The 27,921-nt window shown below is 45.6% G+C and overlaps 2 protein-coding genes across 6 annotated transcripts in view; one reads left to right on the top strand and one right to left on the bottom strand.

Annotated features, from left to right (window-relative positions):
* Positions 1-9,918, top strand: part of SQSTM1 (sequestosome 1) — a 12,405-nt gene extending 2,487 nt beyond the window's left edge. The window contains exons 3-8 of one of the 2 annotated variants that reach the window (XM_024764711.1): positions 795-1,024; positions 1,120-1,261; positions 2,064-2,144; positions 7,370-7,584; positions 7,853-8,048; positions 9,054-9,918. In XM_024764711.1, the coding sequence (XP_024620479.1) occupies positions 795-1,024; positions 1,120-1,261; positions 2,064-2,144; positions 7,370-7,584; positions 7,853-8,048; positions 9,054-9,211 (1,022 nt within the window). In that variant the 3' untranslated portion in view covers positions 9,212-9,918. The remainder of the gene's footprint in view (positions 1-794; positions 1,025-1,119; positions 1,262-2,063; positions 2,145-7,369; positions 7,585-7,852; positions 8,049-9,053) is intronic. The other variant, XM_024764720.1, reaches the window with a different exon arrangement.
* Positions 9,864-27,921, bottom strand: MRNIP (MRN complex interacting protein). 4 transcript variants are annotated; one of them, XM_024764730.1, is made up of 8 exons: positions 27,580-27,921; positions 25,453-25,512; positions 19,393-19,481; positions 15,134-15,209; positions 13,664-13,821; positions 12,315-12,402; positions 11,939-12,040; positions 9,864-10,595 (listed from the first exon to the last, which is right to left on the bottom strand). In XM_024764730.1, exons 1-8 carry the CDS (start codon positions 27,643-27,645, stop codon positions 10,110-10,112), a joined length of 1,125 nt encoding a protein of 374 aa, XP_024620498.1. In that variant the 5' UTR covers positions 27,646-27,921; the 3' UTR covers positions 9,864-10,109. The 4 variants fall into 4 exon arrangements, with proteins under 4 accessions (XP_024620498.1, XP_024620521.1, XP_024620506.1 ...); XM_024764753.1 differs by having other exon boundaries at positions 9,941-10,595; positions 25,190-25,512; positions 27,580-27,649; XM_024764738.1 differs by having other exon boundaries at positions 9,941-10,595; positions 25,241-25,512; positions 27,580-27,649.

Raw genomic sequence — 27,921 nt, 5'->3', positions numbered from 1 at the left:
GAGACGTTCCCCTAAAGAAGGGGAGAGGAGACTGAAGGCTGTTTAAGACAGGGCCATAGTCATCGCTGTGCTTGGCCTGAAAAAGGAGTACATGCCCACCACAGGGGGTGAGGTTGGAGGGTCTCTGGGTTCACTTAAAAAAAAAAAAATATATATATATAAAATAAATTTAATAAATTTATTTTTCATTTTAGTTGCATTGGGTCTTCGTTGCTGTGCGCAGGCTTTTTCTTGTTGCAGCGACGGGGGCTGCTCTTCGTTGCGGTGCACTGGCTTCTCTTGTTGCAGAGCACTGGCTCTAGACATGCGGGCTTCAGTCTTTGTGGCTCGCGGGCTCTAGAGCGCAGGCTCAGTAGTTGTGGCGCACGGGCTTAGTTGCTCCATGGCATGTGGGATCTTCCCGGACCAGGGCTTGAACCCGTGTCCCCTGCATTGGCAAGCGGATTCTTAACCACTGCGCCACCAGGGAAGTCCCTGGGTTCACTCTTGATTGTGCTCACGAGCTGAGGGTTTATTTTAGTGGGGGGCAAGGCCAAAGCCATGCAGATACAACTCTCTGTTGCTTTGCTCTTGCCTGGGCCACTCATCCCCAGGTCACAGGCGCAGGGATTGAGAACCTCCTAGCAGGCTCTGAGGTTGTGTTGTTGTTGTCACTTGAGTAAGTGAATTCGCCTGGATTCGGTGTCTGAAGGGTGGCATGAGGGACCTGCTGACTGTGATGGCCCCATAGTGCTGACAAGCAGGAGTCTTCCGTGGCTCACAAAGAGTGTCATGGCTTTCTGCCCTGCCTGCAGAGAAGAAGGAGTGCCGGCGGGACCACCGACCCCCGTGTGCTCAGGAGGTGCCCCGAAACATGGTGCACCCCAACGTTATCTGTGATGGTTGCAACGGGCCAGTGGTGGGGACCCGCTACAAGTGCAGCGTCTGTCCTGACTACGACCTATGCTCTGTCTGCGAGGGGAAGGGCATGCACAGGGAGCACAGCAAGCTTGCCTTCCCCAGCCCCTTCGGGCGCCCTTCTGAGGTGAGTGGGGCCTCCCTGTGGGCTCGGGGTGGGTGCAGGGTGGCAGGAGCCCCCTGACCTGGCATCACCCTGCCCCTCTGTCTACCCCTCCCCAGGGCTTCTCTCACAGCCGCTGGCTGCGGAAGCTGAAACACGGGCACTTTGGGTGGCCTGGCTGGGAGATGGGCCCACCGGGGAACTGGAGCCCACGTCCTCCTCGAGCGGGGGATGCCCACCCTGGCCCCGCTGCAGAATCAGGTGAGGCTTGTGTCTGCTGGCCTCGGAAGGGCGAGATGTGAGGGCTGGCAGAGCTGGAGGGCCTTCCCTGTGTCCTGAAATCCTGTGTGCCTATGGCCGGGCTGGGCACTTCATGGCCATTCCTGGCATTTAATCCTCACAAAACCCAGCAAAGTGTGGAGCATTATCTCCATTGTACAGGTGGGAAAACTGAGGCGCCTAAGTGCCCAAGGCCACTAATGCATCTGCCCTTGCCCATCTCCTCATGCTGCCCTCTGAGGTGGTCCTCACATATAGACGGGAGGCCCCCTCCAGCACCTGCATCTCCGCAGTGTACTCCCTTCTCTTTTATGCTAGCTGTCAGGAAAGTCAGAGCCAAATTTGCACGAGTCTTTTAAAACAGTCCCCAAGTCAAAAACTTACATATAGCTTGCATTCTGAACTTTTGGATTCTGGTTTTATTCTGATTTTATTAATCTTACTGTGTCCTTTGATTCACTTTATCTTTAGAGACAAAGATGGGGATGTTTGATTCGAGTAAATAATATTTTATACTGTATGTACTGAGCCCCCTGCGGAGTACCTAGGCACCAGGAACACAGATGAAGGGGGAGCAGAAGGGGAAGTGGTTTGAAGGACGAAGGGGCCCAGGAGGTGGCCTAGAGAGGGAGGGAGAGAGGGAAGCACTGGAGTGTAGGCTGCTGGGACAAGGCCCCGGGGGAGGGCTCCTGGGATGAAGGTGACAGGACTGCAACAGGTATCAGTCATTGAGAGACATGCTTTGAATTAAGTGTATCTTTGTTTTTGTTTTTTAAAATCAAAGCTTCTGGTCCATCGGAGGATCCCAGTGTGAATTTCCTCAAGAATGTAGGGGAGAGTGTGGCAGCTGCCCTCAGCCCTCTGGGTAAGTGGTTGCCTTGTCCGTCCTTTGATGTCAGCAGAGCATTTTGGTAACCAGTGTGTAGGTGGCTGTTTTGTGGCTTTCACTTGGGATACTGCAGAGGAGCGGCAGCTGATGTGTGCTTGAGACCAGTAAAGATTTGTTGCCACATATCAAACTTTGCCAAGTGCTGCACCACAGGCCACTTGAAGTTGCATTCCCTGACAGATTCTTGAGCTTTCCACATGGAGTGTGGAATCAGCCAACGTTTGGTTGGAGTAATCCCACTAGGGAGGGTGCCCAGGCTCAGTTGCAGGGCTGGCCTGTCATCTTCTGCCTGTTTGTCCTTTGGGAGAAGACCAGTCTGTATTTCTCCTAGTGTGAGTCTTGGGGTTTCTTCAAGGACTTGGGTGAGTAGTTAGTTGAGATGCCATATTGCCTTTCCTCCCTTTTTGCAACCCCCAACCTTTCCTGGTGCTTCCTGAGTGCTGGTCTTGTGCCAGTGCCGGAGAGAAAGGAGTAAGGGAGGAAGGTTCTCTGTGTGCCGCCAGGTTCCCAGTGCGCAGGCCTAGGGTAGGTGTCTGGGTGGATGAGCCTCCATAGCGTGCCCGGCCTGAGGCCAAAAGCTCCAAGAATTTAGAAAGCACTTGCTGTGTTTTGGCAGCAAGAATCAGTTGATGAAGGTGATTATGATGAATCCATGATCTTGGACTAGAAGAGAGCTCATCTTTGTGACTGCAGTGGCAGAAAGTGCCCACCTGGTCTGTCCAAAAGTTGTGTCCATGTCTGAAAGAATGCTGTAGGAGGGTGCCCAACCCCACCCGCCACCCACCTTGTGGCTCACAGAGCATGACTGCCATTGCTTCCAAACTGAGACCATTTCTGTTCACACTCATTGAAGTAGCTCTGAAGCAACAGTGACATCTTGGTATTGCTGCTACATGAAATAGCTCAATTCACACATGGTTTCTGTACTGGAGTTAAAGGTTCTTGAGAGAGTGAGGAAAAAGAATTGCTATATTTAATGCTTTCTAAGGAGGGTAACAGTGGAGTAGTGATGAAATAATTGGGAGATAGGTTATCCCTAAACCCTGCCACTCACTTAAGACATAAGTGAAAGACATAGTAGAATTTTAAGAAATTCCAACTAATGGGTTGCTACTTAGGGGCCATGGGAAGTTTTTCTCTGGAAGATAGTAAATGGACAGTGGTTCTGGCTGAGTATCAGAATCACCAACAAAGGGTTGGGGTTTTTTTTTTTTTGGTTTTTTGGTATATAATTTGGTGTATGGAAACTATTAAAACTATTCTGAAGAACAAAGTTTTTCACTAAAAGAATGAATGAGATGACCTGGGAAGTCACAATACCAAGTCTAGGTTCAGGCAGGGGACTTTAAAAGAGTGCGGAGTCCCAGGTCCCTTGATTCGGTAAGTGGGTCTTGGGTAGGGCCTGTGGTCTGTGTGTTCTGAAGGCTTCCCAGGAGACTCTGCGTCACGCTTGCTCTCCATCCCGAGACCCATCTGAGCTTGTGAAGTGTTTCAGAACTTGACCTGGATTCCCCACTCAGGACACAAGTGCTCAGAGGTCTTTTGGGATAAGGATTAAGGCCTTTTCAGATCTTTCGAAGTGGATAGAGTTGGTTTCTACTAACTAGGGAGGAGCCTGGAACCCTACAGTACAAGAAAAGTTTCAGTAAAATTTTTTTTTTTTTTTTTTTTTTTTTGCGGTACGCGGGCCTCTCACTGCCGTGGCCTCGCCCGTTTTGGAGCACAGGCTCCGGAGGCGCAGGCTCAGCGGCCATGGCTTATGGGCCCAGCCGCTCCACGGCATGTGGGATCCTCCTGGACCAGGGCATGAACCCGTGTCCCCTGCATTGGCAGGTGGACTCTCAACCACTGCGCCACCAGGGAAGCCCCAGTAAAATAATTTTTGAGTAATTTCCATTGACAAGAGCCATTCGAGGAATGGGTTAAACTCTGTTGTTGGAGTTATGGGCATTTTCCTTTCTTATGAGGAACTAACAGGATGACTTACTCTGCTAACTGCCTACAAGGGACCATTTGTTCCCAGAGCATGGGCCCAGAGGGGATGTAACCACTGACACCTCCCAGAGGGCAATGTGTGCAGAGAGTCGGTGGCTTTAAAGTGCAAACCTGAGGCCTTTTTTTGGTAGGTGCTGTGAGAGCCAGCTGAGCAACATCGTGAGGCCCAGGGTGGAGGTCACAGTCACCGACACCTAGGATGTAAAATAGCAGGGCCCTTCCTCGTCATGGGGTCTTCCATAAATGCCCCCACACAGAGGCTTTGGGGACAGCATGGCAGAGACTGGTACAGTCTTGTAAGCCCTGAAGTCTCAGATTATCATTAAGTTGGAGAAACCCTAGTTCAAAAATCTCAATGATCCATTTACAGAAGTGTCACATCATTCACCCATTTAGAAAAGTGAGAAAGTATATGGGTATTCATTGTACTGTTCTTCCAGCTTTTCTGACTGCTTGAACCTTTTCCTAATGAAAAGCTGTGGGGGAAATGGAAGAAGAACAATTTAAATTTTGCAGACGGGGTACCAGTAGCTAAGCCTGCTTTCATCTCTGCTTGCTCCTCAAACTCCACTAAAATAATAGTGAAGGGATTAAACGAAAAAATATAAAGCATCATGGATAAAGAACAAGAGAAAAAAGTAATAGAGGACAAGATAAAATGAAGTTATCAAACTTTGGAAGATGGGAAGTGGATGGAGAACAGTAACCAACGGAGTGGAGGCATCAGAAACCTATGCACCTGCATAGAGATGCCACTGAGAAGCAAGACTGGCTGTGCAGGGACCAGAGAAGGCCAGGGAACCAGGGGAGGGGTTGAAGACGCCTATTAAGGATCATGTAGAGACTTCAAAGTTCCAGTCAGCCAGATGCTGGCCCTTGCCAACCCTTGCAGGAGACCTGGTGTTTAATTTAATTGCTGGAGCACTTGACCCAGGGAAGCTTCAGAGGTGGGGACACTAGGGACACAGGGCAGGGTGAGGCACCAGCCTGAAACTGGGCATCATGAATGAGAGAGTCCAGCAGAAGCTGGGGAGTCCCTGCTCAGGAGAGGCTGAATGCACCAGAGGAGCATCTGACAGCTCTGCCACCTAGGATCCCAGTACCTGGCTGGGCACCCTGTCAGCCTGCAGTTGGAAGATAATGACAGCCCTGGCCCCATGGAGAGTGCTTCCCATCATCTTTTCCTTAGTGCCTCGTTAGGATCAGACAGCTATGGATCACCAACAGTTTGGGGAAAACCTCCATGCACGGGAAAGAAGGAACTTGAGGAAGGACTTAATAGGGAAGAGAATGGTAACATCCTCAGTGAGATACAAAAAAGTATTTGTATCCATGAAAAACAGGATACCATAAAAATGATAACATAAAGGAACAGAATAAGAATGTTCTTGGAAATTAAAAAAAAAAATAGAAAAAAGACAACTTCAAAAGAAGTCTCAGATTTTAAGATCATCTCAAGGAAATATTCTAGAAGCAAAACAAATAGAGGCAGAAGGAGAGAAAAGATGGGATAATTTGAGGATTAATCCTGGAGGTCCAATATAGGATGAAGGAATTCCAGAAGGAGAACATACTGTAGGGACGGAATGAACAACGAATACAAGACAGTCTCTTGGCACTAAGGACATTAACCTCTGGATCGAAAGGGACCCCAAATGCCTTGGACAATGACTAAAAAAAGACCCCACACCAAAGGTTATTGTCAAGTGTCAGAACCCTTGGGACAGAGACTCTGGAAACTCTCCAGGTTGCTATAAAAGCTTGGGAATTCAAGGAGCACAGCAAGAGCTGGAAGACAAGTGACTTCAAAAGGCTCATCTAAAATGGTTTTTCAACCTCGAATTCTGTACCCAACTAAAATGATCGTGTGGGAGCAGAACAAAGTTGTCAGGAATGCAAGGGTCTTAATCATCTTACCTGGGCTTGAACTCCCTTTCTCTGGCCAAAATGAAGAAATAAGCCCAGAATGAAGAAAGAGGTGCTTGAAAATGGTACCCAACACATGAAAGAGTGACAAGAGGAGTCGCCAGGATGGAAGGAAGGGTGTAGCTGTGCCTCTGGCCCCGAGAGCTGCCTGTCCAGGCTGGAGCTGGAAGCTCCATGCCCGCCAGGGGTGGTCTTCAGGGAAAAAAACAGAACGGATGCGGTATCTGATACACTTAACCTGTGTTGTAGAAAACACTATAGAGAAGCTGTGGGAGAATAAGGGGGAAGTTAGCAAATGATAAAGGAGGACATCGTTACTGCTACAGAAACAGACTGTAGAGTAAATAAGGCCAGTACTTGGCCCAGCAAAGAACAGTATTTATGTAGTGGCACTAATGTAAACACTGAATGCTGTTTTTACCAAAACTTGAGTTTGTGAAAGGACAGGAGAAGGGGTGGTAAAGTGTTGATCTTCCAGAGTAAAAAATAAGCAGGAAACTTGAGCAGTCAAGAAAGAAAGAGCATTTGTGGGTTGACAGCTGTCTCTGGGGAGTGGGCCAGGCTGTGTGGCGAGGGGCAGGGAATCTTCTATAGAAGACTGTAGTCTTTTTTAAAAATTTTATTGAAGTGTAGTTGATTTACAGTGTTGTGTTAATTTCTGCTGTACAGCAAAGTGACTCAGTAATACATATATATATTCTTTTTCATATTCTTTTCCATTATGGTTTATCACAGGATATTGAATATGGTTCCATGTGTTATACAGTAGGACCTTGTTGTTTATCCATTCTATAGTCTTTTAGAATTGTTTGACTCTAAGCTATGGGCATGCCCTTTGAGAAATTAAAAATAATTAAAAACATAGCCCTGGTGATTGTCCCCTCCCTTCCCCTCAGTGAGCATGTGCCCCAGAGTGTGAGAGACTGGAGGTAGACACACCAGCCAGTGCTTGCAGCCTCATGGGCCTTGCACAGAGCTTGCACGGGCTGTCTGCCTGCCTAAACAAAATTCGTGTGTTCAGTGTGCATGTTTTTCACATCACTAGGCCCCTGCGCACAAGTGTGATGCTTTATGTGGTCCTCACCACTGTGGCACAGGTGGTACTGGCCACATGTGGTATTTGGCTCTCACCCTGTTCCAAGGGCCTGGCCCTGCCTGCTGTGCAGCCGCTGTCCTACATGGTTAGGGGAAAAGGAGGTCTGTTTATGGACTTTCTGGCTCTGAAGCTCACCTGGGATGCTAGCTATTAATCAAGTTTTTGTTTTCTCCTTGGCTTCCAGGCATTGAAGTCGATATTGACGTGGAACATGGAGGAAAGAGAAGCCGCCTGACACCCACCTCCCCAGGCAGCTCCACCCCAGAGGAGAAGTGTAGCTCTCAGACAAGCAGCTGCTGTTCCAACCCCAGCAAGCCAGACGGGGACGTGGAGGGCATGGCACAGTCTCTGGTGGAGCAAGTGAACAAGATCGCCCTGGAGTCAGGGGGTCAGCCTGAGGCAAGCACCCTCCCACGCCATCCCCAGGTTGTGGCCGCCCAGAGCTTATCCCAGCACCCCAGGCACAGCCCTTCCCTGGCACTCACACAGCCAGAGGGACCCATTTCTGTTGCAGAGTGTCGGTGGCATTTAAGTTGTTCTGTGAACCCTCCACTAGAACTTTGTAAAGCAAAAGCCTCTTTCCAGTCCTCCATGCCCTGACTCTCCCAGGCTGTGGTCAGGTGGCCTGTTGTCCTTGTCCTTGTGCTCATGGGGGGTTTTGTTCCAGGAACAGATGGAGTCTGATAACTGTTCAGGAGGAGATGATGACTGGACTCATTTGTCTTCAAAAGAGGTGGACCCATCTACAGGTGAACTCCAGTCTTTACAGATGCCTGAATCTGAAGGGCCAAGCTCTCTGGACCCTTCCCAGGAAGGACCCACAGGGCTGAAGGAAGCTGCATTGTACCCACATTTGCCACCAGGCAAGAGATTTCAAGTATTTTGTATTTCTCTCTTTTCCGTTCAGAGCATCCTATCACTTGCTTTTAGCAACACAGAAAGACATCATGTTCTGTACTGCATGGCTTGTCTGTTGACGTAAGAGAAAATTGGGAGTTGGTTTTGTCCTCTGTGTCTATACTGAGCCTTAGTAAGCTCAGCTTTCTAAAACTTAACATCCAGACCCAGAATTACGAAGGCAGATGTGATGTGGTGGTGGCGCTGGCTTTGGCCCTACTAAAAGTGGACTCGGGGTCCATCTTCACTGTTTCCTCATGGAAAGTGCTGACCTTGGAGCAGGGGTCCTAGCCAAGGCTCCGGTAGGAGCCAGGCAGGAAGCCACCGTGTAAAGTAGGTGGCGTGGAAGCAGTAGGATCGGGTGGAGAGTGTGCCAGCCTGGAGAACTCACACTGAATAAAAGAGGCCACTCACACCCTGCTCTGGTTCATCACTGTCACATGGCAATGACTTTTAAAACAGTATTCAAGTGGAAATCCATTCTATGGGCCAAATTTAGCCCTTGGGCTACCAGTATTTATCTTCTCTGCCGTAAAGCAGGGAGTGGCAAACTATGCCCTATGGGCCAAGAATGATTTTTTCATTTTTATAATGGTTGGAAAAAAGTCAAGATGGGAAAATTAGATGAAATTCAAATTTGTGTTCATAAATGTAAGTTTTACTGGAACACAGCCATGATCATTTGTTTACATTTTGCTTGGCTGCTTTTATGCTTGTAACAGCAGAGTTGAGTAGTTGTGACAGGGACAAATAGCCTGCAAAGCAGCTTAAAATATTTATTCTCTGACCTTGTATAGAAAAAGGTTGCCAGTTCCTGCCTTGGAGGGTCCCTGTGAGGGTTAAGACCTTGTAAAAGGGCCAGGCCCTGCAGGCCCTGGGTACTTGCTGGCTGGACAGGATGCTGCCACATAACAGGTCACATTTGGGGCCCAGTGACTCTTCCTTATGGCTGTCATTACTCTCTCTGGCAGAAGCTGACCCCCGGCTGATTGAGTCCCTCTCCCAGATGCTATCCATGGGGTTCTCTGATGAAGGCGGCTGGCTCACCAGGCTCCTACAGACCAAGGATTATGACATCGGGGCTGCCCTAGACACCATCCAGTATTCAAAACACCCACCACCGTTGTGACAAAGTCTGCTCACCCATTCTGTGTCCCCTTTCTTCTCTCATAGTTGTGTTAAGCTAGTATAGAACCCCAGTGCCTCTGTAAGGGCCAGTTTCTCTGCATTCTTCTTCCAGAATCTGGGGGGTGGGGACGCACAAAGCCATTTAGGGCAGTAGAACAAGTGACACGAGGGGGTAATTCCAACCAGCTTCCTGTGGGCGCCTGCCTCCTTGCAGCCGGGGGTGCCCCCCCAGGGCAGAGTGAGAGACTCCTTGCTGGGGAGGACGCAGAGGCCACACTGCATCATATTCCCACTCTCTCCCTGCAGGATTACACCAGCAGTCCAGAACAGACCTTGCCTAATGGCCTTCTGCTTTTTTGCTTTTTTTAAAATGACTATAGTACCCTGACATGTAACTGATTTTCTGCTAGAAATCTGATATACTCCGAATTTGGCTAGAGTATAGCCAACATTCTGTTGGGGCGGATGAGGCTGTGCTGTAGTGATTACTAGAGGGTAGGACAGCTCAGGACTTTGGCTAAACATCTGGGAATAAAGAAGGGCTGACAGGGGAACTGATGTTGTTCACTGAGTACTGCCTGTTTCACAACTACTGTAATTCTCTCATTTCCCAATGTGTCAACTGCTTTTAAAGTAAGAAAATCGCTTTGTAGCCATTCTGTTATATTTGTAAACAATCTTAATTAAATGGTATAAGCACTTTAATCAGAGATGGTGAGATGAGAGATGATCTGTTTGATAGTCATGTTTATTGTTGGTTCTTGGTAGTTCCCATAAGTCATCCTTAGTCCTACTATTTAAAAGCAACTTGGGGAGCCCTGTTTCCAGTGGCACAGAGATCAAGTGGAGAAGGGCTCACTTAACAAATATGTCTACATTAGTAACACATTAGTTTCAATTCACAGATGGTCATCAAAGTCCTCTCCGGTTTTAAAGAGGTCACACAGCCGCAGGAGTGAAGAAGGCTCCTGCATCCCTTTGACCAAGGCCCCACCCTCTGCCCAAGGGCCTGTGCCCCCTGACTGCTCGGGGCTTTTTCCGCAGAGCCTCTTGGGCCCAGGCGTGGGAGTGTGTGTAGCCTGAGGAAGCTGGAGGGCACCAAGGGTCCTGCAGAGGCCTTCCCTTGGGGTCTGGGTCCTGGGGGTCCCCTGCTCAGTCCGTGCTGCTCGAGCTGGCCTGGGGCCTCTTTGCAGGGGGGTCAGGGGCTCCGTGTCCAAATGTGAGCTGTTTCCAAGTGGCGGAAGAAATTGTTCCCACTTAGGAGACACGGTCCTGACCTGCTGGGCAGGACACGGTGGTTCCCCCTGAGGAACGACGAGCTCCCTGGTGTCCCAGTCCTCACGACTGCTTCCTTCTTTGACCTTCCCTGTCAGGCCAGTGTGGTCCTGAGGTGGAAACACAAGATGATGGCCATGTTCTCCATTCAGAAGAATGCCCAGCAGGCTCAAGGGACAAGGAGAGGAGGTCCTGTGCCTGTACTAGTCCTTGACTGTACCTCTGGGTGCTGACACTTTCTGCTCTGTGCTGTCTACTATTCTGTAGCCTGGCAGGCTAGGGACATGCCTTGATTTTGAGGTTTAGCAAAGCACAGCAAATAAATGCCCTCTCCGTCACTCCAAATCCTCTGCCAAATTCCATGACCAGGCTTCCCAAAAAAGGAAGATGTTCTCCTGTAATCAGGGTATGTCATGGGGACCTTAGCATCAGGTGAGGGAGTGCCTGAGGGGTGCAAGCAGGAAGGGCCCTAGAGACCACCTGGAAAGACCATGTGCTTATTGCCAGGCAGCTGGGAAGGTCTCTCTAGAACCATGTTCAGGGTTTTGAAGCTGTACAAGTGGCTGCACAGAATACCCCAGGGGACATGACAGTGACAGAGGCCTGGCTTCTCCCTTCTACCTCAGAAAACGAGGATGCATTGAAAATTGGGTTTCACTCCTAGAAAAATGGTACAGATGAACCGGTTTGCAGGGCAGAAATAGAGACACAGATGTAGAGAACAAATGTGTAGACACCAAGGGGGGAAAGTGGCGGGGGGTGGGGTGGTGGTGTGATGAATTGGGCGATTGGGATTGACATTTATACACTGATGTGTATAAAATGGATGACTAATAAGAACCTGATGTATAAAAAAATTCTAAAGTTAAAAAAAAAAAAATTGGATTTCACTGCCTACAAAGGAATTTGCAAGCAATGACAGGAGGGACCCTGCATCACCACCCCCAGGCAGTATGGAAGAGGCTCTGTGGGCAGTTGTTAGTGATTCGAGACTGCCAGCTCTGCCACTGATTTGCTCTGACCTCAACTGAACCTTCACCAGCCTTAGTTCTTCACCTTCAAAACAAAACAGGCTTGTGGTAAGAATTAGTGCATAAAAAATGTTTAGCCCTGGGACTGGTACATCAGTAACTGTCACACTCATTATAATTTAGAGATTCAGGGCCACATCCTTACCTGGGGGTCACATAGCTAGTTAGTAGCAACACCAGGGTTTGATCACTGCCTCTTGGCTTTGGACGGGCACTCTCCCCTACTGTCTGAAGCCGGCCAGGACGACCCTGGCCTATGTTGGGGCATGGCAGTGACAAATGCTTGGCAGAGTTCCTCTGCCTGGGTGCCTGTGGCATAAAGCAAAACCTGCATTCTGCGGCCTGGAAGGTCTAGGTTTGAAGCATCAGGAACAAGAGCAGGTCCTAGGTGAAGAGAGTGCCTCAAATGCACAAGAACCCACCTGGATAAATGAAGGTGACAGTTCCTCAGAAACCCAGGGCAGGTCCCAAGCTGAACAGTCTGACAAAGACCCGGTACTCCATGCAGAATGAAGGGAACGGTCCTGATGCAGAAAAGCCCTACTGATCAACCTTGATTGCCTCCAAGGCATCAAGCTGCCCTTCTGACCCCGAGTTAACATCAGTGACAGAAGGAGCGTGGCAGGGAAACAGTGCAGGCCAGAGAAAGGAGTTGGCTTAAGACACAGAAAACAAGACACCCATGCGGGAAGTTGGGCTTTTAGGGGATGTAAGTCTGATACTTTAATTGTCCACAAAACAATTTAAAAATCCTGCGTCTGCTCAATGGCCACTGGGACACTGTCCTCAATCACTGACCTTCAGGGACTTCAAGGTGACCTCACAGTTTCTGGAGTCCTGGATATTAGGGCTGCATGGAGGCTGGACTGTGCTCTGGCTCCATTTCCTGGCAGAGGAAAAGTGCTGTCAAGAATCCAGTCTTGTAATTACAATGGAAAAGAATCTCAAAAAGAGATATATATAAATAAACGGAATCACTTTGCTGTACACCTGAAATTAACACAACATTGTAAATCAACTATATTTCAATAAAAATTAAAAAAAAAACCCAGTTCTACCATTGAGCAGTGACCCTTAGTCTGACTTGGTGGTCACCTGGTCTGACACCTAGCACAGGTAGGGACCTTGCCATCCCTTATAGCTTCCCAACTGGCTGCTCAGCTTCTGTCCCACTGCCAACAACAGGTTGTCTAATGACATCTAAGGCAGTCAATTTCTCTGCTCTATAGCTTGTAGTTGCTAGAAAGTTCTTATTCTGAACTGGAATCTACCTCCCAATAGCATCTGCCCTGGAAGAGCCATCCTAATCTAGATGAGGCAGTCTCTCAGAAAACTCACTGAGGGACTTCCCTGGTGGTCCAGTGGTAAAGAATCCGCCTTCCAATGCAGGGGACACAGGAATTAGGACCCCATGTGCCATGGGGCAAGTAGGCCCGCACGCCACAAGTACTGAGCTCACACGCTGCAAACTACAGAGCCCACGCACTCTGGAACCCGCACGCCACAACTACAGAGACCACACACCCTGGAGCCTGCGCGCCACAACTACAGAGAGAAAACCTGCATGCTGCAAATAAAGAAGAGAAAACCCACATGCCACAACTAGAGAGAAGCCCGTGCACCACAATGAAGGGCCTGGGTGCCACAATGAAAGATCCTGCATGCCTCAGTGAAGATCCCGAGTGCTGCAACCAAGACCAGATGCAGCCAAAAATAAATAAATAAATCTTCAAAAAAAAAAAAAAAAAGAAAGCTCACTGAAATGCAGATTAAGACTGGAGAAGAGACCCATGAAAGTCAGGTCTTTCCTGCTCTCAGCTAAAGGTTCCCAGGCCTGTCGGCTTCTCTGGCCCCACTTCACTTTCTCAACCTTGCCCTTAAGCTCTTCCCTGAGGTCAGTGCAGTCTAGATGTTCAGAATTCAGTGAGCATCATAAAAGGCACCCCCACTGGAATCCTGCCTAGCCCTCACCTCTGCACTGGCTGCACCTGGTACCTGGCCACGCCAGAGGGCCTGCGGTGATGGCGCCTGCTGGCTCACATCCGTCAGGCTTCCTGCTGACCACAGGAAGCTGCTCGTCAGTACCCCCAACCATAGGTCAGCAAGGTGGGCATGGGTGAGGGCTGGATTAGCTACTAGCTTGGCACCTTTTTCTAGGCAGGCCTGTACTGAAGGGAGGGTCTGGCTTCTCTCTCTTGGATGAGGGCTGTCTGTTGAAACACACTCCTCCTTCTTCCAGCTGCAGTTCTTTGGAGTCCCTTTCCAGATACTTCAGCCAGCGGTTCTTTGAGGGCTGGAGTTTTTCCTACAGGATTGGGAAGTAAGTTTATTCTCAGAGTTGGAAAGCAGACACCTTTACTGAAAATCTCCAGTGCAACTGTGAGGCCTAAGGGCCTCAGGACCCATGTCTACACTGTCACCAGCAAAGGAATTTGATTGGAAGGTAATGGGAGACAGATATCTTGACTGGAGCACACTGGCACACACTTTGGGAAAGCTGCAGGTCACAAGAACTTTACCAAGAACTTTGCAAATGTCCACACTCCCTGGCCCAGTAGTTCCAAATGAAGACAAAGGCATAAAGATGTTCAAAGTGTTACAAATAATAGCAAATATTTATAGTAGCAAAAGTTTGCGAACATCCTAAATGCCCAATAAGAAGGGAATAAATATTGTCATATCCACTATATTCTGTAGGTACTTTTTTTTTTTTTTTTTTACTGTGCCACCAGGGAAGTCCCTGTAGGTACTTTTTAGAAATGAAAAGAATTGAAAGCTATATAGCAACATAGAAGATATGATGTAAGTGAAAATTCCAGGATGCAAACAAGTGTTTCTTACAGAAGGAATGATGAAAGATTAAGTCTGTAAGTAAAGAAACTGGAAGTATAGACCCAAATGCGCAAGAGCTGATGTGTTAGTGTGCTTACCAGCATCTCCCCTATTTATTGATGTAATAAAAATATGAAGAGCACCTGGAAAGCGGGCGTTGCCAGTGTGATTCTGTGAGCAGAGGTGGGGCTCTGCCAGGGAGCCTGTCAGTTGTTCCCACTCCCCCCCGTCCCTGGCAGGACACAGTGTTCCATGTACCCATGGCATCTTGGATGTACCAATGGCGTCACCTACTCAGTCACTCAAGCTCTTACATGCAACTGCCCATCCAAACACTGTTTGAGTACCTACTTTAACCAGGCCCTGGGAATGAACAACTGGATGTGAGCCCTGCTGTGGGGCTCAGTCTGGAGAAAGGGAACATGGAAACCCAGGCACTTTACAACAGCATGCCTTCCCTACCACAAGTGCGCTGAGAGTGCTGTGGGACAAGGGGAGAAGCACAGGAGGTGAAGTTCAAGCTAAGTTCAGAAGAATTCACCAAGTGGCCAGAAGAAAAAGCTCTTTTCACAGTATTGTAATTATTTTACACTGCTGTCTCCACACATATGAAAGGGATAGGTTTATTCATTTTTGAGTTCCCTGTAGCTTTAAGCCAAGTGCTCATCATTCGGTAACATCAACAAGCGTTTGCTGAAGAAATGAGGAATGAATGAATAAATGGAACCCCCCTCTGTGACAGAGCTGGCTCAGGCATCTGGGCCGAGATGGTGCTGCTGGCTTACCTGCAGGCTTGCAGGCACAGCCTGCCGAGGACATGCATTTTCCTCCTCATCGGCATTTATGGATTCTTCCAGAGACCTTAGGGAAAGATTGTACAGTTGTCTTTTGTAAAATGACCAGGAAGATGAAGGACAATGAAGATGGGAACGGCAAGATGCACGAACTTGATGTGGATATCAAAGCCTGTTTAGGGGAACTTAGAACTTATCTCTGTTGTTTTGATGTGATTTGTAATCTTCCAGCAGTTCAGAAGGCAGAGGGACCATCTGTTACTTGGAGCAAGAGGAAAAGTGACACAGGGCAGAAGTGGCACTCTTAACCCAGAGGACCAGAGTTTGCATCATGGCTTTGCCAATGACTGGCTGTCACTGACTGTGATTCTGGGTATATCACTGTATCCCAGTTTCCTTATTTACAAATGGGGATAATATTGCAAGGGTCACTGTGAAGATAAATAAGACAATACGTGTGCATGTGCCCTGCTCAGTGCCTGAACACAGAGACTAATGTCAGCTGAACTCTGACAGCACAGAGTCCCTCCCATTAGCAATGGAGATGTCCCCATTGCATAGGGTCATATGAGTGTCTTTACAGTTGTATTATATCTCAAACACTACAAGAGAAGGCATTTTACTGAGCTTGATGTGTCATAGTGACTTCATCCAGCCTCCCAGGGACAGCAGGGCTCTTTTACCACATAAAGCAGACTGAGGAGCTGGAACCTTTGCAGCCTCGAGTAGGGCTGGATGGCCAGTGAAAACATTCATAGTGCAAGGACTGAAGGTTAGCACCAAAGCCACATCCACCCATGTCAGACAGGGTTGTTACATCACATGATCAGATTGGAGCTCTCTCTAGAGAACTACAATGAGAACCCCAACTCTACCAAATGTGGGCACCTCTACTTCAGTTTCTTCATCTGTAAACAGAAGCCAATTATCCTCACAGGGTGATGAGGAAGATGAAATAAGATCACGCATATGAACTGCCTACTGTGCCACATGGTCGATACTCCAATGTCCAGTTGAGCAGTGTCCTACCAGCTACTAGCCAGAACTCTGCTCACCGTACTATGATTCAGGAACTCAACTCCATCAACTCCAGAACATCTCTCAGCAATATGAAGGTTAATGGTCTGTCTTCTCACTTCTAATGTTACCCCTGAGAAGCTGGGTGTCTACTGTTCTTGTGTAGGTGATCTCTCTTCTCTCCAGCTACTTTTCAACTCTTCCCTTTGTCTTCCATGTTCTGCAATTTCATTATGTTGTTGTGTCTAAGGGCAGATTTTTTTTGTCTTTTAAAATTAACTTATTGAGGTATAATTTATAATTAATATACACTAAAATGTAACAATTTAAGTGTACAATTAGATGAGTTTGGTAAATTTTATCTTTGAATCTATTACTCCCATCAAGATATAGAAAAAAAATTTATTGAGATATAATTAGCAAGATATAGAAAATTGTCATCACCCCAAGGTTCCCTTATATGCCTTTGTAGGTGATTCCCCCTCCCCAGAATACCACTCATCCCTATAGTATGTGGTCTTTTGTGTCTGATTTCTTTCACTTAGCAATGTTTTTGAGGTTTGCCCATGTTGTTTTTGTTGCTGAGTAGTATTCTATGGTACGGAAATACCACTATTTGTTTATTCATTTGCCTTTTCTTTCATCCTTCATTGAATCTATTTATTTTATTTATTTTTGGCTGTGTTGGGTCTCAGTTGTGGCACGTGGGCTTCTCTCTAGTTGTGGTGTGCGTGTTTTCTCTTCTCTAGCTGTGGCGCGCAGGTTCAAGGGCATGTAGGCTCTGTATTTTGCAGCACACAGGCTCTCTAGTTGAGGCGTGTGAGCTCAGTAGTTGTGGTGCACAGGCTCAGCTGTCCCACGGCATGTGGGATCTTAGTTCCCTGACCAGGGATCGAACCCATGTCCCCTGCATAAGGCGGATTCTTTACCACTGGACCACCAGGGAAGTTCCTTCATTTGCCTTCTGATGTTATCTATATATCTAGTCTTTCACCAAAATCACACTATAATCTTGATTGCTATAGTGTTATAGTGAATCTTGAAATCAGGCTGTAGAAGTCCTCCAGTTTTGTTCTTTATCAGCATTGTTTTGGCAATTGCATTTCTATATAAATTTTAGGATCAGTTTGTCAATTTCTTAAAAAAAAACCCAAAACTGCTGGAATTTTGATTGGAACCTAATGGCAGACTCTACAGATCAATTTAGGATGAACTGACATCTTAACAATATTGAGTTTTCCAATCCATGAACGTGTCATATTTCTTCATTTAGATCTTCTTTAATTTCTCTCAGCAATGTTTTATAGTTTTTACTGAAAATTTCTTGCACATTTTTGGGTTATGTTTATCCCTATGTATTTTATTTCATTTTATTATTTTATTATTTTTTATTTCTTTTGCGGTATGCAGGCCTCTCACTGTTGTGGCCTCTCCCATTGTGGAGCACAGGCTCCGGACGCGCAGGCTCAGCAGCCATGGCTCACAGGCCCAGCCGCTCCGCGGCATGTGGGATCTTCCCGGACCGGGGCACGAACCTGTGTCCCCTGCATTGGCAGGCAGACTCTCAACCACTGCGCCACCAGGGAAGCCCCTTTATTTTTTGATGGTATTATAAATGGTATTTGATTTTTAAAATTATTTTCCAACTGTTCACTGCATTTATATAAAAATAAAATTTAGTTTTGTATGTTGACCATGTATCCTTGTGATCTTACTAAATTAACTTATTAGTTCTAGTAGCTTTTGTATAGATAGGCTCATTAGGATTTCCTACATACACAATGTTTTCATCTAGATTGGGATTTACTGTGTTTCCTTAATCTAAGAATGTAAGCCCTTTGATTCTGGAAAATGTTCTGTTCATTTCCCTGCAAATATTGCCTTTGTCCCCTTCTCTTTATTACCTCCTGCTGGAACTCTTCTCTGTATCCTTCATGTCTCTGAACTTATATTTTCCACCTTTTTGTCTTTCTGTGCTGCACTGTGATTAATTTCTTCAGATTGGTCTTCCATTTCACTAATTCTCTCTTCAGTTGCACTTGATCTGTTTAATGGTCCACTAAACTTTTAATTTCAATGACTATACTTTTCATTTCTACAAACTTTTTGTTTTTTTTAAAAAACTGGTTATTTTTAAAAGTCTCTTGCTCCTCATATTAGCAACCCCCCTCTTTTAATTTCATTAAATATATTAAACATGAAATATTATGTATTCTGAACTCTTTTTGGGTCTGACTTTTCTGTCATTTCTGCTGTCTTTTGCTCATGGTGACATACTTCCTTAAGTTAAATGATTTTTAACTTTGGGTATATGCTCCTTGGAACTTTATATGTGGGAATTCTTTGATACCTGGGTTGAAGATGTATTGCTCCAAAAAGGAGCTGCATTTACCTCTGTTCCTGGGACAATTTAAAAATAAGCTCTCAGCTTGAGACTTTTCACACAGCATGTGTAAAAGGCTTAAAGGCCATGTGACAGATTCCTTGTGCTTATAAAATCCTGGAGCAGTATTTCCCTTCTTCAGTCAGTGCCAAGGTCAACACAGGCTGGGTCCCTGCTATGGAGGGGGTGCATTTCTAGTTCATTTGAATGCTGAGGGTGTAGTCCTTTGGGGACTCAGCTTTATGTGGTGGTCTCCTATGGACCTTCCCACAGTGAACAGACCCTCGGCTTTGTCTTTGTCTCCTGCTTCCCTCCCAGATGCATGGAAGCTGAAGGGCAACAGGTTTCAATCGCCTCAGCAGCCCAGCTGCTTATTCTCTGGATTTTGGCTTTTGCTTCATTTTTGGCCTCTGATGGTTACTTACCTTCTTGTCATCTCTTCAGTGCACTTAAAATATTGTGGCTGGGGGCTTCCCTGGTGGCGCAGTGGCTGAGAGTCCGCCTGCCGATGCAGGGGACACGGGTTCGTGCCCCGGTCCGGGAGGATCCCACATGCCACGGAGCGGCTGGGCCCGTGAGTCATGGCCGCTGAGCATGCACGTCCGGAGCCTGTGCTCCGCAACGGGAGAGGCCACAGCAGTGAGAGGCCTGCGTACCGCAAAAAAAAAACACCAAAAAACAAAAAGCGGTGGCTGGCATTTTAAATTAATTTCAGTGGGAAGATTGTTCAATATCTAATTGCCATATTGTAAGACATGGAACTCTAAGGAATTTCTCCGTCATAGACTTCCACCATCCAATCAAGATAAAAACAGGGCAAGATAACCATGCCTCCCTCAAATTACTATACCTGAGTGACATCTCTGAAATCTGTCCCTGCAGCAGATTTAATTTTTGGACATGGTGTCTACAGTCAGCACCAGAGCCCTCACCGTAAGCCTGAGAAACAAACAAACAAACAAAAATATCAAGTTTAAAAAGTGTTGATAGAATGCTGAGAAATAGATCCATTAGAGCTGCAACCCAGGGAGGATAAAACTGTACTTCGCAAGGCCCAAAGCACCATGCAGGAACCCAAACAATGATTGCTGTTTCTGCAGTGATTTACAAACTAACAGTCTCAGGGACTAATAGTTTCAGTCTATCTGGCTGCCCACCATCACCCTGAACTTTATATATCAAAGCTAAACTCAACCCAAAATCCCACACAAATTGGTTAATGAACATAAGAAATTCAGAAGAGAAGTAACGCAAATTGCCAATAAACATATGAAATGATACACCTCACTCATTCATAATCAAAATAATATAAAATAGATGAGATACATTTTTTCACTTAGCAGTCACTCATTTGTTCAATAAATATTTATTAAGCACCTATTATATGCCAGGCCCTGAACTAGGTAAGGACAACACAATACAGGAATGGACAAACACTACTGTCATTATGGAGCTCACACTGTAGTGAGAATAGACAGATAATAAGCACATAAGTCACCTATATGTCCATCAGATGGTGAGAAGTGCTTCTGAGGAAAGTAAGGCAATGAAGCGGGGTGGGGCAGAGTGTGGACACAGTAGACAATTTTATATGTGTGTTCAAGAAGTCAAGGAGTGGATCACTGAGAGGGTGACATCTGAGCACAAAAGAGGAAGATAGGCAGAAACAAGCCATGTAGATACATAGGGGAAGAACATTCAGCAGAAGCAATGAAACGGAAAGGAGTGCAAAGACCCTGAGCCTGGCATTTTGGAGGAACGGTGAGGAGGCCAAGTGGCTGGAGCTGAATGGTCTAGGGGGAAGATGGTAGGAGATGAGGTTTGAGAGTGTAGGCCCCGTTACAGGCAGAGTCAGCCTTATAGGCATGAGATCTGCTCTGCTGTCTCCATCTTGAAATTCTTAATAATCATTGAACTTTTATTGTGTAAGTAAAGTCTGATGAGATAATGAAGCATGTTTGTGAGTCGTGGACACCAAATGTGTCCACTGTTTCTCGTCACTGCTTTTACATACAGCATGCCTGATGACTGAGGAGCACAGAATTGCAGTGAACTCACAAGGTGTGGGAGTTCAGTGAGACTCCAAGTTCAGATGGTGTGTACAAGTCTTTTTTTTTCCCCAAAAAGAGAACATATATTACTTATTTTTTTCCTCATTAGAACTTTCTTTACAGCAACACAAAGTAAAGTACAACAAAAGTACGTGGGGGGCAACCTCAGCCTGAGAGGCCAGGCTTTCCACTGGAATCAGAACTTGCTTCAGTTGCAGAAAGGAGGCAAGGGTATTCTAAAAAACATGAACAACCAAGGAAACGTGTCATATCTTTTCTTACTCCTGTTACCTCCCTGGAATAGCCTATGCTGAAAATAATAACACAGAAAAAAAAGTGAAAGATAGGGCAATCTTTCCCAGTTCCTTTTCCTCTCAGTACTTCCTTACTCATCAGTGAGCTAAAGGTTGAGAGTATGGGTAGAATGTGCGTGTATCAAGCAGTGAAGTAAAAATAGTTAATTTTGTGCAACATCTCCACTGTTCTGGTAGGAATGAAATATGTAGGCATGTATGAGCTACAAAATACAAATTGTGCAATTTTGATGATTCTACGTATACACCAAATGCTCTTATATTATTCTGCATATGTTCCACATATGTACTAAATGCTCTTTGCATTTATAACTGGTGTTGCACAATATAAATGGTGTTGCACAATTTTAAATGTTAGTTTTTCTTGAAACAGGAAGATATTAAATAGTAAATTTTAAAACTAGTAAATAAAAGACATCAGGAAAAGTCAGGAGACCATGAAAGAAAGGAAAAGCTTAATATTCTAGTACCTTTAATAGCATTTTTTTCCCTGCTTTTGAAAAGGGGTCCCCTGTCCCAACCTGGCCCTGTCTGTAGGAGCATGAATGTTGCTCTAACCTGGGAGGTCTGACATGATCTTGCATATGTTTCAGTAGGACCCTGCAGCTGTGGTGCTAAGACTGTATGGCAGAAGCAGGTGACCAGTCAGGAGGTTGCAGCAAATACTGAGGCAACTCAGACCACTGTGGTAGCAAGTGGGCACAGTCTGGGTATATCCTGAAGGTAGGGCTGACAAAATTTGCTGATGGGTCAGATGAAGAGTGTAAAAGAAAAAGAGAAGTCAGGGATGAGTTCAAGGTTTTTAGTCCAAACAACTAGAAAGAGGGACTTGGCACTTAAGAGTTGGGGATGACTGTGGGAAGAGCAGGTTGGTGAGGGTAAGGTGAGGGCTTCGTTTTGGGATATAGGTTTGGGATGCCTCTTAGATATCCAGGAGAGCGGTAAGTGGTTGGAAGCATACACAAGTTCAGGGGCAGGTCTGGGGTCTGAGATGGACATTTGAGAATTGTCAGATTGTCTCATCTCAGATGACCAAGGGAATGAGTGTAGCTAGACAAGAGGTCCAAAAACTGAGTGCCAGAGCACTCTAAGGTTTAGAAGATGAGGAGATGGGAAAAAACTAGCAAAGAGGATTGAAACACAGCCAGGAAGATAGGAGGAAAACCAGGAGCAGGATGACTAGAAGTACAAGTGAAGACAATGCTTCAAGGAGGAGGAAGTGACAAACTCTGACAAATGCCACCAATAAGTCAAGTCACTTGAGGATTGAGAACCAACCATTATTTTTAGCAACACAGAGACCACTGCTGACTTTGACATGAGCAATTTTAGTGGACTGGTGGGGAGTGAAATCCCGTCTGGGGAAAGTTCAAGTGAGAATGGGAGGAAAGGAACTGGAGAGGGGAAAGGCAAAGTTTAAAAAGACTGATAACTGACTTATGGTTGCCAAGAGGGAGTGGGCTGGGGGAGGGATGGATTGGGAGTTTGGGATTAGCGATGCAAACTATTATATATAGAATGGATAAACAACAAGGCCTTACTGTATAGCATAGGGAACTACATTCAATATTCTGTGATAAACCATAATGGAAAAAAATATGAAAAAGGATGTGTATGTGTGTGTGTGTGTGTGTGTATATACACACACACACACACACACACATATATGTAAATAAAAAACTGAATCACTTTGCTGCGCAACAGAAATTAGCACAACATTGTAACTCAACTATACATCCACACAATAAATTGAAAAACAAAATTCTAAAATGACTGACAACTTATGTCTGGCATAACTGGTAGGGTGCATGCTCTCCTGCATAGCAGAGACTGCTGCCTGAATACTGAAATGCATTCTCCCCTCATCTGGGAGCAGACTAGACTACATTTTCCAGCCTTCCTTGCAGTCAGGTGTGGCCATGAGACTAGGTTCTTCCCAGTGGAATGTAAGTCACTTCCAGATCCTTCCTGGGTAGCTCCTCCCTGATCTTGCTCCTTTGCGGGGCAAGAGGCAGTGGGAGACAAGCCTCAGGGAATAACAGAACCTCAAGATTACAGGTGCCTCGGTCCCCGGATGACCATACCAAGGACAGCTGTCCTGCTGATCTCAATCTCTCCCAGGAGTGTTACAAGAGCAAGAGAAACAACTTCTGTTGCGTTAAGCCACCACAATTTTGGTGTCTGTTCATTACTGTGGCCTAGTCAGTCATAAGCCATATACCACTGCACAAGCATGGGGGTGCTGAGAGGAAGGCAAAGCTTCCTCAGGAATTCAGAAATACATGCTGACATCTAAAACAAGCAGAAGTCACTAGCTATGAGCCAGCCCCTGCCTTCTGAGACCCAATCTCAAGGTAGGCCTCAGCAGCTACACTTACTGACAGATGACCAAATTGTCCCCACTCCCACCCATCCCAACTGACTGGACCAGTGGTGGACATCTGAATCAACCAGGTCAATCAGATTGTTTCTCCCAGGAGTTTATAATTGGGACTCAGCTATTCCAGTTGGTTTGAAATGAGATTCTGTGGTCTGTGAGTGGAGTATGTTACTTTGAACTGGGAACAGAGAGGAAGGAAAGGAGAGGAGATAGGGAGAGAGGGAGGAAGGTATAGGGAGAAACTGGGTGAAGGGAGGAGAAGGGAGGGAAAAGATGATGCTTGTGTTGTTGGCAGCTTTTCAGTTCTTGGGGTTGGTTCTTCAAGGGGTCAAGAATGAAGCTCCTTCCTTGGATCCCCCCAAGATACCCCATTACCTTGCCAGTACATTTTAAATTTTACTGAAGTGTTTTTTTCCTATTATTTGTAACTAGAAGAACCTTGGTCAAAAGAATTCCTCTGATTTAACTTCTAGGAATTTGTCCTAAGGAAATAATTGGTCAAGTGAAGAAAGAGGTATTTTTAAGAAGCTTCATTGCAGAGTTGTTCATAACAATGAAAACTAAAATCAACCTAAATGCCCATCAGTGTGGGGTTTGTCACTTAACTCATTCAACAAACATTACTTGAGCAAGCAATGACTATGTGACAGGCACTGTGCTAGGTGCCAAGAGTACATCAGCAAAACATACAAAAAAGGGTATATAAGTGTCCATCAACAGATGAGTGGATAAAGAAGATATGGGGTGTATGTATGTGTGTGTGTGTGTATAGACACACACACACACACACACATATATAATGGAATATTAGCCATAAAAAAGAATGAAATATTGCCATTTGCAACAACAAGGATGGACCCAGAGTGTATCGTATTAAGTGAAGCAAGTCAGACAAAGACAAATATTATATGATATCACTTATATGTGGAATCTAAAAAAATAATACAGGTGAATTTATTTACAAAACAGAAACACACAGACATAGAAAATAAACTTATGGTTACCAAAAGGGGAAGAGGGAGAGAGGAATAAATTAGGAGTATGGAAAAAAAAAAAAAAAAAATTAGGAGTATGGGATTAACAGATACACACTATATAAAATAGATTAACAACAAGGATTTACTGTATAGCACAGGGAACTACATTCCATTTCTTATAATAAACTATAATGGAAAATAAGAAAAAAAATATGTATAACTGAATCACTTTGCTATACACCTGATACTAACATAATATTGTAAATCAACTATACTTCAATTTTTTAAAAAAGGGTATATAAGTAAAATAGGCAAACCCTCTCTTCCCATGGAATTTACAGTCTCAGATGGACAATACTCACATAAACATACTTGCCTATATTTCTGATCAGGGTAATGAGATTAACTAGGGGAAGCCCCAACAATGAGCACAAAGGCCCTAAGAGGGAAGCAGATTTGGATTGTTTCAAGGTCAGAAGGAAAAGCCCCTATGGCTGAAAGAGGAGAATGATGAGATGAGGCTGGAGAGGTGGCATCAAGGGCTGGAGCAGGTGAACAAGGGGCTCAATGAGGACCCTGTGATAGAGATCAAGTGGGTCGCTAAGTATGGACTTGAAAAGAACTGTGATGCTGGGTGAAAAAACTGGGCTAATAAGAGCATTTACAACATGCTCCCCTCAGTCCACATGCTCTTTCATCTCCTGACTACCTTCACAACCTGCCTGGCCCCTCTCATACCCCTGCATCTACCAACAGCTGTCTGCCCGTCCCCAGTTAGGTCTGATTACTCAGTTATCTTCTTACAGACCCCTGTACTTTCCTCTCATTTTGCTCAGTCTAGTTTTAAATTACATGTGTGTGTTTTAGTTTCTCATCCTGTTCCACAACAGCAGATCGGTGAAGGCAATTAACAACATGGTCTTACCTTCCATTGTGTCCCATGCCTGCATGCAGAAGTTACTCAGTAAATACTTACTGACTGAATAAAAAAAGGAAGGTAACTTTCCAGGCACTGCTCCATTCATTTCGCTTCCTGAAGGAAGATGATCTTAGAGAGCAGGAGCGCTATATCCAATGAACTTGAGCCAATAATGGAACACTGGGTTCCGTGAGAAATATGTTTCCGCAGGGCTGGGTCCCACCTGCTTCCTGGTATGGGTATTAGACACTTTGCTGCTTGGGACTCACCCGCAAAAATGACTGCTTCTCTCCACAAGCTTTGCATGTCCATTTGAGACTCTTTTTCACCTACAATGAAATTTCAGAATTATAGCTAAAGTAATTATTTGAAACAGGTGGAACTAGATCAGAAATAATAAAGAGATCAGTGGAAAAGAATAAAGAGTCCAGAAACAAACCAACACATGTATGAAAATTTAGTATATTATAAAGGTGAAGAAAGAAGAGACTATTTAATAAGTGGTTCTGGAAAACTGGCTATCCATATGAAACAAAATCAAATTAGATCTCTACTATATGTGATTCTCAAAAAAAAAATTCCATGATATTTCAACTCTTGATAAATCTGACTAGATGGATTCTCTCTTAACATAATAAAATGCCTTATATCTAGCTCTAAAGCTGCAGAATCACCACCAGCATTCCCATGAAAGTCAAGAACAAGTCAAGGATCTGCACTATTATTTACCACTTTTTTCTGGATGTACTAACTGATGGAATTGGAAAAGAGGACATAGCAAGAGGTATGAAAATGGAAAGGAAAAAAAACTATCCTTATTTATGGATGATATGATTTCTTTCTTTAAAACTCAAGATAACTAAATGAAAAACTACTAAAACCAGTAAGACAATCTAATATAGGGGCTAGGTAGAAAATTAATATATCTTCAAAAATTAATATAGCTTATAAGCAAACGTCTACTTAGAAGAGATAATTAAAGAAATAAATCCATTTGTAAAGGCAACAAAGAAAATGTTATCAAGGGACACCAAAACTGTTTTAAGAGACGGAATGAAATGCCATGCTTAACATCACAAAGATGTCTCGGTTGATTCATAAAAATTAACATGATTAATATGATCCTAATACAAAAACCATCAGGGCTTTTGGGGAAGTACCTAAAAGGATTCTAAGGAGGACAGGCAGCATCTATTACAAATTTAAGTGGGTATATCCTAAGATTCTACTTCTCAGCATCTACCTTCAAACACCATAAAAATACTGTGTATCTTCTACAGGTACATAGGCAAGTAAGAAATGCATTAAAAAATAATAAAAGCTCTGGAAGGACACACAGTAACTGGCTAGCTCTGGGGAATGAAGATACAGAATTCAGAAGCTGTTGAAATTAAATGAGATGTGTGAAACTGCCTGATACACAGCCGACTTGGAATTAAACTGTTAACCCTCTTTTCCCACTTGGCTTCAAATCACTTTTCAGAGTTGAAAGTGACCATGAGAACACGAACTACATTATATATATAATAATTTAAAAGTGGAAATGATTCCCATTTATTCTCAACTCCTAGAACCAAAAAAATGAAGTAAAAAGTTTCTAAGCCCCTAAAATGACCCTTACAAAGTCACAGCGAACTTCCAGGTGCATACCCAGCCTCTTACTGGCTTTTAAACATATATTTTGTATGTTTGTACATACATTTTGTATGCAATTTGATGCTACCCTTCTTCAGGGCACAGCAGATTAGCAGGGGACTACCAGAAGCGGATACAATGACAACCTTGACGGCATCAAGCAGGGAGACGGAACGTGATTCAGGAAAGAACAGGTTAAGTGACATCCCCTATTTTACGTTTTGAGTCAGGGAAGCATTACGTTTTAGAAACTTCGATTATCCTGTTTAAAGGTGCGAGATTATTTACACTCTGAATACGCGTCGAGGCCCTCACTACGGTCAGAGCCAAAGAGTGCCAGCAGGGGTGCCCAGTCGTGCCTCAGCTTTTAAAACTATCATTTCCCTTGTATTTAAATGAAGAAGGAGCCATTTTGGGGGCTAGGCTCTGCATAAAGGAGGCTATCCTCTACCCTCAACCTGGTGTGCCCGACCACCGGCCAGATAGAATTCACGAGGCCGCCTCGGCAGAAACCATTGGCTGGTTTCTGCGAATCTTACAACCACCAAGCAAAAAACGAAAAAAGCCCAGAACAACGTTATCGAGAAGCGACATCAATAAAACCTAGTTCTCAGGACAGACATCGTCATTTGTCCGGGACCCAGATACACCCCGCAACCGCACGAGACCTCGCCCAGCCTGGGGGAGGAGGTCTGGCCCCCCCAGCGACCCCACCTCGTCCTGCCCGCCATCCCCGTGCTCTGAGGAGGAGGAGGCCCCACCTGGTGCGCCTGGAAGAGGCGGCAACAGGAGCACCGCAACACCCTAACCCGCTGCGGAGGCGCCATTGCGACGGCCGTCGCCGCCGCGCGTGCGCCGCGCTACCCTGTCCGCCCTGGCTCCGCCCGCTTCAGGCGTTCGGGACCCTCTGGCCTGAGGAGAGCGTGCGCCTTGCGCTCCGGCCCACTCGAGCTTCGCCCCTAATGCGCTCTTGGGCCACCGGAAAGCTTAGCGTTAGTTGGCTGTCAGCTGGGACCCCGGGCCACCTCAGGACTCGGGCCGTATCACTGCTGCTGAGTCGGGCGTTGTTTGGGCTTTGCGTCAGTCAGGTCACTGGCTGTCTG

Source organism: Neophocaena asiaeorientalis, unplaced genomic scaffold (assembly GCF_003031525.2).
Source record: "Neophocaena asiaeorientalis asiaeorientalis breed wild unplaced genomic scaffold, Neophocaena_asiaeorientalis_V1.1 scaffold241, whole genome shotgun sequence".
Taxonomy (NCBI): Eukaryota; Metazoa; Chordata; class Mammalia; order Artiodactyla; family Phocoenidae; genus Neophocaena; species Neophocaena asiaeorientalis.
The sequence above is the reverse complement of the archived record's forward strand: the minus strand, read 5'-3'. Positions and strand labels throughout refer to the sequence as shown.

Bases quoted from the DNA above. Each gene is read 5' to 3' on its own strand.
- MRNIP (XM_024764730.1), bottom strand. From the start codon at position 27,645: ATGGCGCCTCCGCAGCGGGTTAGGGTGTTGCGGTGCTCCTGTTGCCGC. The intron at 15,210-19,392 runs GTATAGTAATTT...TCTTTCCCTAAG, and splicing joins ATTTCAGAGATGTCACTCAG to GTCTCTGGAAGAATCCATAA. The intron at 10,596-11,938 runs GTGGGTTCTTGT...TTTCCACCTCAG, and splicing joins TGTCACCTTCATTTATCCAG to GACCACACTGGCCTGACAGG.